The following is a 17,395-nucleotide window of genomic DNA, read 5'->3' on the forward strand; positions in this document are numbered from 1 at the left end:
CAACACAAGCCAACAGGCCAAAAACCAGCTAGAGCTGACTGAACAAAGGGGATCCTCACTGGAATACCCTGAAGAATTCTTGATAGTTGCACGATCATTGCGGTATCTGACTGGTTCATCAAGGGCCTGTACATGCATGGAAGGCCACACAGTCCCCCAGAAATATGCAGGCAGGTTCCAATGCTGTGTTTTCACACAATCCAGACTTCGTTTAGTCTTAATTTGGATGTATGAGACAGCTGGTAACAGCTATTACTTTAAAGAACTGCTGCATCAAAGCCAAAAATCACAGCCAAATGCCACAGTTAACAAGTGACATACTCCTCAAAACTACAGTCTAATGGAAATGTTTCAGTCTGGTAGTGCTCCCAGCCATTACAGAAGTGAGCAGTACCTCTATTATACATGTTTACACTCACAGTGAGAAGGACTCATTTTACCTGTGCAGTGGTTTGCTTTTTCTGCTAGACATAACAGACATTTATTAACTCTGGCCTGAAGCCCTGCACTGAACTCCATGATACTGAGGGCCAACTATGTTTAGTTTTTATTTTTCAGTATTGTGGGAGCACTTCCCAAGAAGTGGGATATGTGCCCTCTAAGCCACTGTCTCTAAAACGCTGCAGAAGGGAGTACACAACTCTCCCCCTTTTCTTGCATGTTGCTCTTCTCTCACTACAGCCTATTCACTGGACAGCTTACAATCAGGGCAAAGACTCAATGGAGTCAGCAATAAACACCCTCCCCCCAACGCACACTTTACTTACTCATCTCTGGTGACTCATCTTGTGCAAAAGTACGGAAAAAGCATTAAAACAAACTTACCCCTCTCCCTTCACTACGTGCAAACTTCCCTTAGTCTTTCAGTCCCCTTCCTTGCAGCAACTGTACTTTAGAGGACCCTTATCTACGCTAGGACACATGGAATCTGTCCCATCACTGTTCAGTAGAAGAGTTAATCTGAGAGTCCTACTGTCCTGGAGAGACACCCACCATATCAGTCTGACCTTCTCCCAGGAGGGCTAGTTGCCCATGCTGTAAACTCTGCCGGCAGCCTGTCTTCACTAGGAATCTAGAATTGCTAATGCTTGCTTAGTTTGTGTGTGCTAGGAGATCAGCCTGCTACTGCTGCATTTAGCTGATTGGTCAGAGACTGGTTACTGAGCAAGAAACAGGCCTGAAAGCCAAAAATGAGTAAGACTCTGAAGGGATAAGGTCTGGGAGACACTTGTAGCCTGGCCGTCACACGGGCACTTCCCACTGGCTCTTACCTACCAGATCAAAAGTCACCTACAGAGGATGATGTCAGGGTCTGCGCAATATAGGACAGACGCACATTCCAAAGTGTACCTGTACTTATCTTGTACTTTCTGCTTTATGTCTTGCAGCGAATCTTGGGATATATCTCGCTCCAGGTACCCAGAAAGCACCTCTGTCGCATTCTCTAAGTCTGCTTGGTTATTCTGCAAAGAGAAAGATAGGCAGGTTTTGAATAGACACTTCTTCAAATCAACTAAACTTTTTGACTTAAAAGAAATTGAGTTGCTCATAACTTCTGGCTGAATTGTGAAATGGTGTCTTCTTCTCTGTTCCGATCCACAGAGAGGCACACTGAGGTGTCACCCAACATAAAGGCCCCCATCTGCTTCTCATTTATGTTTTTTGACAATGCTCGTTTCCCAGTTTCATCTGTCCTATAGGGCAAAGCAGAATCCTCTTCCCTCCCATCCCTTGTACATCTAATTACAGTATGCTGGTGTGTCCATACTCGGTGACAAAGCACAGCTTTCAGGACTGGTCTGTTACTCTATGCTCCTCGCCGCAGGCCACACAACATTGTACTTAGACCCTACAAGAATAGCGGTGAATGATTTTCAGTGAACAGCTACCACTGCTTCTATCTATGTAGCAGAGACTCGGAGTTCAAAAGCCAAAACAGTTCCTATCTTAAGGCCACTCCCCTCAAATCAAGCAAGGCTTGGCTAGATAATGTTAAATCTAAGATCTAAGTGACACTTTCAACAGGCCAAACCCAAGATTTGTTTTTTGTAGGTCTCATAAGAGTGATTTTATAGCATGAGGTACCAGTTAGACAATGATTTACAGTGCTGGTTTACTCTCCCTTTTCATCAGCAGGGAATGCTTCATGTGTTCCTAGATGATCTCTGATTATTACCCAATTCCACCAGCACTTAAGAATACTGATTGAATCCACATCTATATGACTTTGTAGTAACTCCCTTCCATGGATCAAGTTCCCCATAGTACCCAGTCATACTGCTTGCTGGAAGGAGTACAAATGTATTCTCCCTACCTCAAAGATAATGGACTGATTATTCTTTTTGAGGTAGAAGGCAAAGACATAAGTGTACATGAGTGTGGCACGACACTGGCAGAGGACATCAACTGCTTTCTTCAGGAATTGCACCTCGATCCATGACATGTTGTGCTGCTGCATCTCCTCCATTTTCTGCTTCACCTGAGCATAGAGTTTGTGCTCAAAGCGCAGGCTCTGCATGTGGTTCATATAGCGGTTGCAGTAGAACAGGTACCTCTGCAGGGCTGCTCTGGATCGCTGTGTTAATTCCCATTAGGGAAAAGAAAATAAATAGTTACAACAAAGTAATGGCTGAAAACTAGGAGAGAACAAATGGTCTGAAGGAATCCAACTGTGACCACCAGAACAGAGTTTCCATTCTGAAGAAGATGTTTCTGTTCCTTTCAACAGATCAGGCTCAGATGGGACCAAAGCACCACTGAAACACATCCAGCCACCGCAGCTCTGAGTAAATAGCTCCACACCCTCTGGGAAAACCAGGTCACGCAGAGGGCGTTAGCACTGCAAAAGGAAATCCTAAGCCAGGAGGATTTGCAAGAATAATTAAACCACATTTCTAAAATACAAATCACATTTACAGTGTGTGAACACATACACACACACACACACACAGGTTGTTGTTCCTAACTGGAGGGAAGAGAAGTGCAGAATTAAAAAAAACACAATTTTGCACAACTCACACCAACCCAATTATCAACAAGGCTTGAATCTTGGATCCTCTGTACCTGAGCTAACAGAGTAACTTCAGCAGCTGTCATCAGAAGTCTGCTGTTATCCTCTGCAGACTAACCACTGCAGGACAATGGGCACCAAATTGAAGGCAGGGGTTATATACGCAAGAGACACCCCATTTCAGAGAGCACAGCCAAGCAAACAGAAATGGCAGATTCGGAGAAGCAGTATGGCTCAGCTTTGCTCTTTAAGTCTGTGATGGGTACAGAATTAACACCAAGTCAACAGGGAATGTAACTCTAGAACCTCACTTGGTCCCAGCCAAGCACATCTTCATTTAAATCAGGGGTTTTCAATGTTCCCTCTAATCTTTCCCATCCATGTGTGGACATTTTCCATCCATGCACGGCATAATTGTTTATGCACACCAAAGCACATGTGAATTTGCATCACCAGTAGAAAACACAACCTAGATGTGGGCATTCTGCTAGTCAGCTGGGGGCATCTGAATCTCTCCTGTGTGGCCTCCCAAGAGCACAGCTTACCAGGAACACTGATCATGATCCACCTCAGAGTTCCAGAAGGTGAAGGAATCATAAGAGAAAGAAAGAGAACATGCATGGTCACAACTTTTCTGGGCCCACGCTGCAACAGACATGTTGAGCCTCCCATTCCCAGCTAATTATGGGAAAGGAAAGGGGTCAGAGAATTTATGCCTTAAGTCAAAAATATTGTGATTGACAGGAAAGAGGCCATGTCAGCAGCAACAGAAGGAAGATCAGTTGTATGACCCCCTCACCAGCAGTTTTTATTGTACACACATGACCACAAGAAAACGTGGCGAGTCGGAACCAGGCATAGGAATTTTGCTCAGCGTTAAACAGTATTCATCCTGTCTCTGCAGCACTGAAGATATTCCAGAGAGGCAGGCTAGCCAGCCAGCCAGGGCGGGCCTGAAACAAGTTTGTCTTTTGAAGGTCACTTTATTCTCTCTCAATGGATTTTGACAGGACATCAAAAAGCTCCCCTCTGACCACAGGGCCACCTCCCTAGCAGATATCATCCATGCAGCAACCAATCAGGCACTTAGAGCTAGTCAGCTTGCCAGAGAAGTTCTGATAATGGAAAGAGTTAGGCACCTGTATCAAAAGGTCCGTTACAACTCATCAGTACTGGTCACTTGTTTGTGGTTGTCTGGTGTTACAGCAGATATGCATGTCTGTCACAGGACCTTCATTAGCATGGGTATACTTACAAAGCCTGTTGCTAGTAAATTATGCACATGACTGCATGCATGCTGGCACTCAAAAAAAAACCCCAAAAATTTAAGGAAGAATGTATGTGTGTGTTAAAGGACCCTCTATTCCCCTGTAGGTACACATCTCCACGGATCCTATTTCAATCTGAGCACCTTTGTGGCATGGCCACCTTTAAGCGGAAAACAAGATCAATCACTATTCTGGTCTGGCTGCTAATCCTCAGCATACCATGCTCTCAGACCCAGAGCAAACCCAGATCTTGCCTACAGCTGTTAGATGCTAGACAGACCACTGGGATGGTCAAAATCACCTTCTTACGGATATTCAAGAATTTGACAACAGGAAGTGATCCAATATGGGGGTATTTTATCTGATTGTGTGTACATAGTACAGCACACATTGGTCAGATCCTGACTGCAACCTCTAGGCCCAAAGAAAATTAATATCCTAATTAAAACAACCAAGTTACATCCTTCCAAGTTAACTGCTAGTTATAGGTTACTACAGTGTGATTGTACAAAATAGTTATGGTCAAGACTGATTCTACAGCCAAGGAGAGACTTTTACTCAATTACATTTTCAGATTATCACATGGAGACTAAATAGTTTTACAACATCAGCGTTTACACTGTATCAAGGAAAAAGCTTGATCTCGGTGTGGGAAAGAGGTATACTATATTTAGCATGGAGAAATGCATCACTGATGAATAGTACAGGAATGACACATCCTAGTTTTCTTTTCACTGGCAGAGTAGCTCAACTACTAGGGACATGCGCAGGATAAATATGATATGCAGAAGATGGCTATTTTATATATTTCAGTGCGTTACAGCTATTTGTAGCAGAGAATGTTTCAGGAAGTATGCTAGCTCTCAGCTACTGGAATACTTAGTAAAGTATTGCTGAAATCAGCAGGACACTAGTGTCTTCCTGTTGCACTACCTATATTCACACTACACAACGTTTAACCCAGGTGCAGGTATACTAGGTCTTCTACTCAGTGAGACTGCCTTTCAAGAAAAACTCACTGAATGAAATGCCTGACCTCAACAAAGCAGCAGGCAACAAGCATGACAAACAGCACCTAGTTTAAAATGTTCTGAGGACACTGTACTTCAACCTTACCCCAAAAGGAAGATTTCACTGTGATCAAATTTAAAATGCTTTTTGAACATTGATGCATGCAGTTCATGGAAGTAAACTTTCAACCTTACCCATCTGTGCATTTTAACAAGATGGGAAAATATACAGCATTAAAGGTTTACAGAACCCAAAAGAAAATGTTCCCAGAGCTACATAACCTTCCAGTCCCCACCAAGAGTTATGCACTCACCTCCTGTGCATCTCTTGCTGCCTTTGCATCATCCTCATTGTAGCGATTACAGTTGTACCTGAAAAAAGACAAAGACTGAATTCATGGACTGAGCAATGTAGAATGCTGGCAATACAGTTACCCTGTTAAGGGTCTAAACCTACCAGGCAGATCCATGCGGCTCCCAAGGGCCAAGACACACCCAGCAAAACTCTGCTTTACAGTTCTGGTTCCGACAGACCATGTGGTTACATCCGCCATCCTTTTCGATGGTCACATGGCATTTAGGGCATTCCTGTGAACGGAAAAGACAGTGCTATCAATGTTAGAAGCAGGACACATGCTCTGATCTTTCCGCTCTAGAACAACATGCAAATTCAAATCTAATTTGGACAACTTGGTTTACAACAGAATTGAAATGAGCAGGAAAAAATTAAAACAATCCTCCTCCCTACTCAGTACCCAAGAGACTTTCAAAGACTGAAAAAGACTTAATTAAGCTTTAAAAAAAATGAATAACCCAGTTACATGACTAGTAAGTTGACTTGCCAATATTTCCCTGGTGGTCCAGGGGGGAAAAATGGTATTTTTGTGTTGTTGTTTTTTTTTAAACTTCTGAAGACCAAGGCTGAACTAGGGCAAGATACACTTAAACCAGCAAGCCTTTTTGGACTCAGTGGAAAATTGTGAAGCATTTAACACCTGGCTGCCACCCATAAAAGCCAACTGATGAATTAAACAAAGAGACATATCCCCAGCATGGAAAGAGCTATTGTACTCAATCATTTCCTCTGTTTGGGTAGAATGGCTCATAACCCCAAGTTACGTAGCAGAGCTTGTTTTGCAGACAGTTCTTGTAATGAACACCAGAGGAGCATTTGCAGCACCCAGCTTCCTTCACAGAAAAATGTCAGTCTATTCCAGCTTGTACACTCCATATCAGGAGCTGAAAGCACCCTGGAGGCTGACTGGGATCAGTAACAACTGATTTCATCTAAATGAAAGTAGCTCAAAACCTCAGATAAAGAAAAGTTCTTCCTCTTAGAGGTCAGCCTCCTTGCCCCATCAACTGGACAGGCCTAGTTCACCCAATATGCCCATAATAGAATAGAATTAATGACTCCCACTTTATACACGCTTTCCTGCGGTGCTTTCCACATTCCAGGTACAACCTCCCTCTCCCCACACAAGCCACTTCATTCAAGGCCTTGCATTGCCACAAAAGACTGGCTAGAAAACTGTCTGGAGCCAGCTGACAGTGTAGGATAGCCACTAAATAAAGGGGTCCCAGGAATGCAGCACTGACTGGAAAGCATTTCCAAAGCAGATTTCCTTAAGCCAGTGCCCTAGTCACATAAACCATGTCATTACTCAGTCTCTTCCTTCATTGTATTCCTGGGCTACCTTCTCTCCTACATGGCATTCTAAGAGAAAAGGTTTGATTTCCTGCAAATAAATTTCATGATTGTTACATTACACACAAAGTACTTGCTAAATGGCCCATTGTGTAGAAAACAGCTGAGACATGATCCTGATAAGAACTTCCCAGGGGCTCTAGAAACTCATCTGCAAACTGCTCTGGGGCAGCAGCAGCGTATAGAGCAGACGTGTCCAACCCGCGGACTACAGGCTCCATGCGGCCCTGGACAGCTAGTAATGCGGCCCCACAAGATCGTAAACTTTTAACATTATTATGTGATTTATATACATTAACTATATTATATATTTTATATGCGGCCCAAGACAATTCCTCTTCACTCAATGCGGCCCAGGCAAGCCAAAAGGTTGGATACCCATGGTATAGAGCATGCATAACCAGCATTGCCAGCTAAGGAGACATCTCTACACATCATTTGACAAATTGCAAAAATATCAGTATGTTTTCTCTGCTGTGCACTCCTGGGGCACATCTGGGCAGTGGAGATGGGCTAAAACAGATATATCAGTTTACTGCTATCATTTAGCAATCACTGAACTGTTCTGAAACACTTTGTGCAAAGCTACTTTTACAATCTAAGCTTCAGTTCTGCTCATTTACATCTCTAGAGAGAAATATGTTGTTTCTAAACCTAAACACCAGTTTTAGGAAGAGAAAAGAAACATTGTCTCCGTTTCAGGGCACTGCATAGCCAGTCAAAACTTCCTTAAGCTCCCCAAGTCCAGGTTGGCTATCCCGCATTTGATTCATATGGCCAAGAAGGGGTTTTTTATTCCAGTTCTATGAACCGCAACAACTTGGACAGATTTCCATTCAAGGGCTTTACTACACATGTAATTTTTTTTTCCCCCCAAGAGATTCTCTTCTTCCCACCAGCTTCCTTTAAGTTAAAGCTGGGGTACCTATGGCCCATGCATCAGATCCTGCCTGAGACTTCTTGCCTTGTTCCTGCCAGTGAGGCTCATCCCCTCCCCTGCAGTGGTGCAAGCCAACAGCGGCACTCCAGCCATGCAAGGGGTGCTGTGGCTGAAGTGCCAGCATCAGCTCCCTACTGCAGGGGAAAGCCCTGAACTTTGTGGGCCAAATCAGATCAACCTGGGGCTCAATCCAACATGCAGAATCTGCCTGGCAGAGAGAAGCAGCAGTTGTGTGTGCCGCAGGGAGCACTTCCCTGCAGCATGCAGAACTGCACAGACCCCTGTGTCTTCCCTCCTGCTAGAGCTCTACCAGGTAGGTGCCCCCACCACACTCCTGTATGTCCCACCCTGTTCCAGGCCCCATACTCCATCCCTACCCTACCATCCTACACAGGCTGCCCCCCTGCAGCCACCTACCACACTGACACCCCCCACCCCAATTTTTGTCCCCAACCCAGAACCTGGAGGGGCCCACAAAATCCACTAGCCCCAGGTCCTGAAGGGAGTTAAACTGGCTCTAGGAGTAAGCCCTGATCCTGGGCACCTCCACCCTCTCCCCCCAGGTGGCTGGAGCTTGAGGGGAGCATCTTTCTTCCTCCTCATTTGGGGGCCCACTACTGAAGGGTGGGGTTTTGGGCATCACTTGTGCATAACGCCCAAATGATATTTCTGTGGGTCACTGGTGCCTGACTCAAAAGGGTTTTCCAACTCTGCTTTAAATGCAAGAGGATCCAAAAGTACATTTACCACACAGATATTTTAAAAACACTTGTGTGGAAAGACTCAAGACAGCTACAGGTACATTTTCTGAATAATTTTGGAGATTTATGAACAACGTATTTGATTCTATTCTGCTGTTACATTCAAACATATTTTGTGATTTTGGTCCAACAATTAACCGAATATTGATTTTGCAGTACACCGCTCTGGAGCTGACCTGCATGTATGGTGCAATTATGAAAGACTTCCTCTGACTATGCTACATTTCTGCTGGTTAATTTTGTTGGAGTACAGACTAACATGGCTACCTCTCTGTTACTATTCCTGTGAATATATATTTGGTTTCGTTAGGGTTCCTGTGCTGTGTTCTTGTGGGGAGCACAAATAAAGAGCACAAGGCAGCACAAATCAGTAGGGTGCCAGTTCCTGTTTAAGATCCATTCAGAGCTGAAACAAGTGTTTGGTTCAGGAATAAGGTGCAACTGGGAACTTCCAGGTTGTCTGCTTGCCTAATGTTCTCTAATGAGTGCAAGGGTCAGCAGCCATAATAGCAAGAGCAGCCATTTTTTTCAAATTTGGTAAAAAAAAAAAACTAACTCAAGAGCTGAAATGCATGCAAATAAGACTTAGCAACATGACCAAAACAGAGATACAGTAGCATGTCCCACAATGCACTGCACATAAAGGGGGAGTTACCCATCTTTGGAGATCCTATATCATTTACTATTTAGATATGAGAGTTGCTCATTGTTGGGCTTTTAGACATTCACTGTTGGAAAAAACTGGATTTTTTGATAAACTTTGCATTTATAGCAGTGTCTGCACAAATGTGGCCCTGGACTCATGACTGGAGATCCTAAACTGCCCCAATGCAAACAAATAGAAAGGTCCTAACTATAAACATTGTTCTGAGTTATCACATTGAAATCTCCATTCTTCCAGGCCCAAGGAAGACGAATTACTCATCAATGTCAGCAACGAAGGGTCCTGTGGCACCTTATAGACTAACATAAAAGTTTTGAGCATGGGCTTTCGTGAGCACAGACTCGCTTCTTCAGATGCTGGTACTGGAAATCTGCAGGGCCAGGTATAAATAAGCCAGAGCAAGGCTGGGGATAACAAGGTTAGCTCAGTCAGCAAGGGTGAGGCTTACTACCAGCAGTTGATCTGGAGGTGTGAACACCAAGGGAGGGAAACTGCTTCTGTATTTAGCCAGCCATTCGCAGTCTTTGTTTAAGCCAGAGCTGAGGGCGTCGAATTTGCAGATGAATTGTAGCTCAAATTTCTCTTTGGAGTCTGCTCCTGAAATTTCCTACAGCAAAGAAATTTCAGGAGCAGACTCCAAAGAGAAATTTCTGAGCTACAATTCATCTGCAAACTCAACGCCCTCAGCTCCGGCTTAAACAAAGACTGCGAATGGCCGGCTAAATACAGAAGCAGCTTCCCCTCCCTTGGTGTTCACACCTCCAGATCAACTGCTGGTAGTAAGCCTCACCCTTGCTGACTGAGCTAACCTTGTTATCCCCACCCTTGCTCTGGCTGATTTACACCTGGCCCTGCAGATTTCCAAGACCAGCATCTGAAGAAGCGAGTCTGTGCTCACGAAAGCTCATGCTCAAAACTTTTATGTTAGTCTGTAAGGTGCCACAGGACCCTTCATTGCTGTTACAGATCCAGACTAACACGGCTACCCCTCCGATACTCATCAATGTCAGTGTACTTACGAAAGAGATCCTTCATTGGACTGGTGAGTGTCAATGTGCAAACAACCAATTATTTTATTAACGTTCGAGGAAAGAGGCCATTAAAGAATACACACTAAAGAAATGCTGAACAGAAGCAGAAAACGGGTAACAGTAACTATTCAAGTCACAAAAAATGCACAGGAGAGATCATTTATCGATTAAGGGGCTGAGTGGGGAGGGGGACTAAGGGAAGAAGATTTTAAGTATGGCCAAACAATAACATTTGGTCAGGAAATGAAATTACCCTGACAGTGGATTATTCTGACTAGATTATCTACTCTGCTGTGATGCAGGAAGTAATCCCCATTAAGGTTCTTCAAACTCATGAGAACATATGATTACATGGTTACAGAGTAAATTCTGCACTTAAGAACATAGGCCATGGCAAACCTGTTCCACTTTGGCCAGCTTTTGTTTCGTGATGCTTACCGCTATCCAGTACCTTTATGCTCAGATTAACATAAAATGCAGTTTCTACTTCAGAGTAGGTGAAAGAGTAGTAGCATTTTCAGCAGCACCCCATGAGAAGTGCTATCCCCCAGACTCTTTCCTGCCACGTGTTACACAGGACTGATGTTAAGTCTGCATTCTAGCTTGCCCCACAAGAACACCTGCACTTACATTCCAGATGTAACAAATGGACTGTCAAATTCCCAGCTCAGCTTGATGCCTTTCAACAGATCTCTTATAGTTCTGGCTCTTGCTGAGTCTTCTTTATTAGAATTAAGCTGCAGAAATTAGACCTAGAAATTATTCTGCTAAATGGGCCGCTTTAAAACACTTGCTATCTGAGAGAAGAGACGAGTCCTACACATGAAGCAAGATTATTTTCATGGTTCTACAAGAAGCTGCAGCAGCAAGAAATAAAAGGGACAAATTTTTAGTGTGGAGCTGAGTCCCAAAGACCACCTATTTATCATATAAAATACAGTATTTTCAAACCATACAGGAGTGAAACAAGCTCAGGTATTTAAAAGGAAATGGCCTGAAAAAGAAGTGAACTGGCCTTGGGCTTCTCTCAAAACGGATACGTGCTTGTTGAGGGCTCCTGAAAGGGGGCAAAAGGAGCAGCTGCCCCAGCAGCCAGAGACTGAGTAAGACCCACAGTTCCTAGCCACTGTTGATGCCACTGGGCCCTTTAAGTTGTTCCTGGAGAGCCCAGTGATGTGGTCAAGGAGTGCTGAAGGGCTGGCTGCAGCTCTGCTACTTCTGCTTTCCCTCAGAAAAAAGCCAGGGAAAACCAGACCTGGCATTCCTAGTGCTTAAAGAACAGGCAGAAGTTTAAATGCTTTTTACAGGCCTTCCTGAAACACACGTGCACAAACCCAACTTTAAAGCCCTGCTTTAAAGAAACATCTAGTTTTAGCACAGAAATTGTCTTCATGTCCAAAACCATAATTTCATAGGTTAGAAGAACATAGCCTCAGATACTATGATATTATACTCTGACAAACTGAGAACAGAGCCGAAGCACTGGTTTGATTTAGAACAATTTAAAGATATTTAGGGAAATATTTACTTGTTTAACATGAAGACAAGTCTAGGATGTACTTTCAGCCACCTGTTAGGTATCTCAAAAGCACCAATGCGCATAAGGATAAAATTTTGCTAACTCCTGCTAGAAGTCTTCTCACCACCCCCAATATTAAACAATAATAACAATCTGCACTTTAAATCTGATCAATTCATTCAGAAATATACCAGATTATAGTCACTTCCTGAACGAAAAGCATACTGAAACCAGGTTTCATTTGTGTTTGTAGAGAAGTTGTTTGGTTTCCACTCACTGCTACTTTCCTTAAGGTTTCATGGTGTTCCTGTCTTACAAGGCAAGTATGAACAAATGTATCACATATTATCTTGCTGTACTTGCAATAAGATCACCGTGACTTTGACCATCCAGAACAAAGGGACTGAAACCTTCCCAAATTACACCTTGGTCTTGATAAAATGTAGGGAGTTTTCCCCACACAGAGAAGAGGTGATGAAAAATGGCACAGAAACCTGGGGTAGTATCCAACGAGACCATTTTCCATAAAGGACAGTTTTTGGAAGGTAGAAGCAGCAGCAGCAGCAGCAGCAGCATCTTTGGTCAAGAATAAGACAAATGTAAATGAAACGTAACAAAACTAGATTGCTCATAAGACATTCACGGAATGAGACCTATTTCACCCAAGAGGGAGTTTCAAGACTGAAAGGAACTCAGATCCTCCAAGGCCCTTTTCTTCCAATGGTGCCTGAGTTTATTAACAGCAGAATTATTCCAGGTGTAAACAGCCTTTGGAATCACTGTGTAGCTGTTTGTTTCCCTTGTGCCTGAAAAGGAAAGTGTTTTTTAGAATAAATATTTAGTTCTTTTTTGACCAGTGGTAAATGTGTGCTCATGTTTCTTCAGGAATTTGGACTGCAGCCAATGGGCAAACCAGCCAGGAGGAGATGATGAAGAGTGAGAAGCTGTTGCCACGTCTAGTCTTACACATTAAATTAATAAAAGCACTACTGAAGTCAGTACAAACTAAAATTTCATACAATGACTTTTTACAATGAAATGTCAATATAATACCTATATGCTGATTGATTTATTTTATAATTATATGGTAAAAATTAGAAAGAAAGCAATACCTGTGGCTGCGATATTTACATATTTTACTTTTTTTTTTTTAAATAAGCAAGCAGGTTTAAGGGAGGTGAAACTTGGGGTATGTGACACAAAGTCGTCTCTTGAAAAGGGCAGAATAACTGGGAAAGGCTCAGAAGAGGAAGTTACTCACTTCATACAATAATGATGGTTCCTTGAGGTGCGTGTCCCTGTGGGTATCAGTGCATCCTCACGCCAGTGCTCGGAGATTCTTCTATAGCTGTGGGCTCCCACGCTGCACACGTGTAGTAACACCTCCTTGTGCCCTCGAGTGCATGCCTGGCATGGTCTCCTCCATTCGTTCTCTACCTTGTAAGAAGAGCAGAATGCTCCAAAGCAGGGGAACGAGGCAGGGAAGTGGAGCACACACGTAAACACATCTCGAAGAACCACTGTTACTGCACAAGGTGAGTAACTTCCTCTTCTTCGAGTATTGACTCCACTGGTGCTCCACTCTGGGGTGACTGCAAAGCAGTAGTTGCACTTAGGAGGTGGATTTGGAGCCCAGTAGCCACCACACTAGATAACACTGCTTGTCTTACTGGGCTAGAGGACGCAAGAAAATATGAGAGCGCATACTGCTGTGCAAATGTGTTGCCAGAAGACCACAGGACCACCTTGCATATGTCCACAAGGGGTACATTTTTCAGGAAGACAGTGGAGGATGCAGCCCATGTAGAGTGAGCAGTGATAGTGCCTGGGAACTCCCTCTGATGGAGCGCATAACACATGGATACATGAGGAGACCCACTTGGACAGCTGTTGCAACAAAACAGGTAGGCCTCTGGATCTTTCTGCAAAAGATAGGAACAGTCTTGGGAGATTTACGCCAAGGTCTCGTGTGGTCAATGTAAAAGGTCAAAGTCCGGCAAACATTCAGGATATGCCATGCTGCTTGAAAGGGGTCAGAATGCATCTTAGGAAAAAACACTGGTAAGTGAATAGGTTCACTGAGGTGAAACAGAGAGGGAACCTTGAGGAAAAAATTAGGATGAAGACGAACGTGACCCTGTCCTTTGTAAACACTATAGGGAGGCTTGGCCATGAAGGTGGTGAGCTCCCCAACCATTCTGGCAGATGTAATGGCAACTAGAAAGGAAACCTTCATGGACAGGTGAAGCCACAAATATGTTGTCAAAGGCTCAAACAGTGGTTTTGTGAGGCACTTGAGGACATGGTTAAGGTCCCAAATAGGGACCAGAGGGACTACTGAAGGAAAGATGTTTTGCAGGCTTGTGTGAAAATATTTGGTAGCAGAGTGGGGAAGGAACAACACCCCATCCTCCATCTGGTGAAAAGCTGCCCACATGCACCCACACCATGCAAAGGAACAGGCCCGACTCATGCAGGTGCAGTAGGTAGTCCAGGAGAACCAGAAGAGGTTCAGTATGAGGAGGAATAGAATAGAATTGCGGGCTTCCATCCAGCAGACAAACCTTTTCCACTTGTAGAGGTAGGATTTGCATGTAGATTCCCATCTGCTGTTAACAAGAACCCTTTTTACCCCTTCAGAGCATGCAACTTAAACATTTTAGAACCATGAAGGAGCCACGCATGGAGATGTAAGCCGAGTAGGTCTGGGTGAAGAGTGAATCTGAAGTTCTGGGACAGGAGATTGCAGGAAGGAGGAAAGGGATAAGGAGCTGCTGCTGACATCCAATTGAGGTAAGGCAACCAGGTTTGTCTTAGCCACACCGGGGCTATGAGGATGAGGGAGGCTCACTTGAGTCTGACCTTGAGCAGGAGTTTGTAAATCAGAAGAAGAGGAGTGAATGAGTTAAAGTAGAGGCACAACCCACATGATAAAGAAGGCGCCCCAGAGAGAATGTCTACCCAGGCCTATCCTGGAGCAGTATTGGTGCCACTTTGCATTGACTCATGTGGCAAACAAGTCCATACATGGTTGACCCCAAAGCTGAAACACGCAATGGAGACTTGCAGTGTTGATTTTCCACTCTTGATAATCACTGAATGAACGACAGAGCATCTGCCACGATGTTCAACAACCTGGGGAGATACATGGCAGAGGGGGTGATGTGATGCCGGAGGCACCAAGTTCACAATTTTACGGCCTCTGTGCTCAGGGAAGGAGACTGACCCCACCCTGATGGTTAATATAGTACATGCAGGTGGTGTTGTCTGTAAGAATAGTGAGCAACTTGTGCATTAGGTACTTCTGGAAGTATCTGCGACCATAGTGGAGCTCGAAGAGGTTGACATTGGTGAAGGACCATTTGCCCTGCATGGTGTGAGAGCTGAGATGACCTCTCCAGCCCATGAGGAAAGTGTCCATAGTAAGCATGACTGCCGGGCGGTAGGTGGAACAGCACCCTGGCGAGAATGCTTCCCAGACATGTCCACCACTGAAGAGAGGCAAGGACATGTGGTGGAACGACCACAGTTTTGGTCAATGGGTCTCTCGTTGGGGTACAGCATGCAGCGAGCCATGACTGAAGATAGCACACGTGAAGTCTGGCTATTCTGACCATGTACGTGGCAGCGGACATATAAACCAGCAATCTGAGGCATACGTGCACTCTGACTGTGGGAGAAGACGTACCACTAAGATGAGATCATGCAGGGCCTGAAATCTTTGCAGACGCCATATGCCAGTCATGTTTAAATGCGCCCCAATGAACTCTAAGGAATGGGCAGAGTGAAGCGTGGATTTCTCAGTTTATGTTGAAGCCTAGGTTTAACAGACGGTCCGTGGTAACTCACCATGTGAAGGGCCTTGATAAACGACAGCCCTTTTATGAGACAGTTGTCCAGACAGGGGAAAATAATGACCCTGTGTCGGTGTAGGTAGGCTGCTATGACAGCCAGAGTCTTGGAGAAAACCCTGGGTGTGGTGGAGAAACCGACTGAGACGACTCAGTACTAATAGTGGGGCCACACCATAAACAAAGGAGTTGTCTGCGCACCAGATAAATGGTAATGTGGAAGTAGGCATTCTGTAGGTCAAGAGCTGAGAACCAGTCATTTCTGTCCAGAGCAGGGATAATGGTCATGAGAGTCACCATCTTGAACTGTTGATAAAGGACGTATTTGTTGAGATTTTTGAGGTCGAGAATGGGCCTCCATACCCCCATTTTCTTTTGTGATACAAAGTATGTGGAGTAGAAATCAATGACCCAGGATGCCTTGGGAACTGGGTCCACAGCTCCCAAGCAGAGGTGGTGTTGGACCTCTTGATGGTGGTCGAAAACTCCCTCCTAAGAGGGACGGAGTCATCCATCTGACATCCAGAGAAGGAATCCCAGGAAGTTTACTGCTCACCAGGAGCTAGAATCCAGGATGTAACAGTCTTCCAAAAATCAAACCTGTGGAATATTGCCCCTTCCAACTTCTCCATATAGGAACTAATGGCATAGAAAAGAATCAGAGAAGTAGCTGTGTTAGTCTGTACCTTCAAAAATAACGAAGTCCTGCGGCACCTTATTGACTAACAAATATTTTGGACCATAAACTTACGTGGGCAAAGATGAACGCTTATGCTCCAAAATATCTGTCTAAGGTGCCACAGGACTTCTTGTACCCAAAGCCTGTTACCTCATCACAGAAGCTAATCAGATTGGTCAGGCAGGAAATGCCCAACAGTGGAACACAAGCAGAGGAAGTTTCAGAATTTGAGGCAGTGAGAAAGTGAACAGGATCTTACAATGGAAGCACCACTTGAACCAAACATGTCAGTGCAGTGAGTAGTTCTGCTTCCACTAAAATGTAATTGACTCCACTTAAACAGAAAATAAGTAGCTCAGGCGCAGCTGTCTGCAGCAAGCAATGCCGTTACCAAGTTACACTGCAAAAAATCTTCCTAATCCCAGAAACTCCCCTCCCTCCTTCTCCCCACCTTCCCATCCCATCACACAGTCTCTTGTCTTCACAAACAAAAACTCAGGTTTGCTCCTCAATCACATCTTCTACACCGCGGTTTTATGTTTCACCTCCTTGCCATTACGCCAATCCTTGTTTTTAATCTGCACAAAGCACACAAAAACAGACCACTGAAGTTTGATGTATTTGCATAATAAAATCTTAATGGCTGGTTTGCCAGTCTCCATTAGGGACCCTGACCAACAGAAATGAACAGCCCCTGAAAAAACAAACTGGGGGTAGGAGTGAACTGAGGGTGGATTTTTCAAGACAGATGTAAATTAACTCAGCCTAACCAAGCCATGTGTGACAAACATCTCACATATTTACAGGATGAGGCACAAATTTGCTGCACAGAACTCTTAAGAGTAATAGCTTCAGCTTGCTTCCATTTTGCCATTAACTCTTTATTAGTACAATAGCAAAAAACCAAAAGCCAGTCCCTCCACTGTAATAGGACGACCCTTACCCATGCAGTAG

At 44.2% G+C, this 17,395-nt stretch overlaps 1 protein-coding gene across 2 annotated transcripts in view; it reads right to left on the bottom strand.

Moving 5' to 3' along the window:
• Positions 1-17,395, bottom strand: part of ARIH1 (ariadne RBR E3 ubiquitin protein ligase 1) — a 101,193-nt gene that overhangs the window by 2,303 nt on the left and 81,495 nt on the right. The window contains exons 10-13 of one of the 2 annotated variants that reach the window (XM_075006435.1): positions 5,746-5,876; positions 5,602-5,660; positions 2,315-2,586; positions 1,351-1,463 (exon numbers count right to left, since the gene is read on the bottom strand). In XM_075006435.1, coding sequence (XP_074862536.1) covers positions 1,351-1,463; positions 2,315-2,586; positions 5,602-5,660; positions 5,746-5,876 — 575 coding nt within the window. The remainder of the gene's footprint in view (positions 1-1,350; positions 1,464-2,314; positions 2,587-5,601; positions 5,661-5,745; positions 5,877-17,395) is intronic. The other variant, XM_075006436.1, reaches the window with a different exon arrangement.

The sequence above is a fragment of the Carettochelys insculpta genome, chromosome 12 (assembly GCF_033958435.1).
Source record: "Carettochelys insculpta isolate YL-2023 chromosome 12, ASM3395843v1, whole genome shotgun sequence".
NCBI classification, from domain to species: domain Eukaryota; kingdom Metazoa; phylum Chordata; order Testudines; family Carettochelyidae; genus Carettochelys; species Carettochelys insculpta.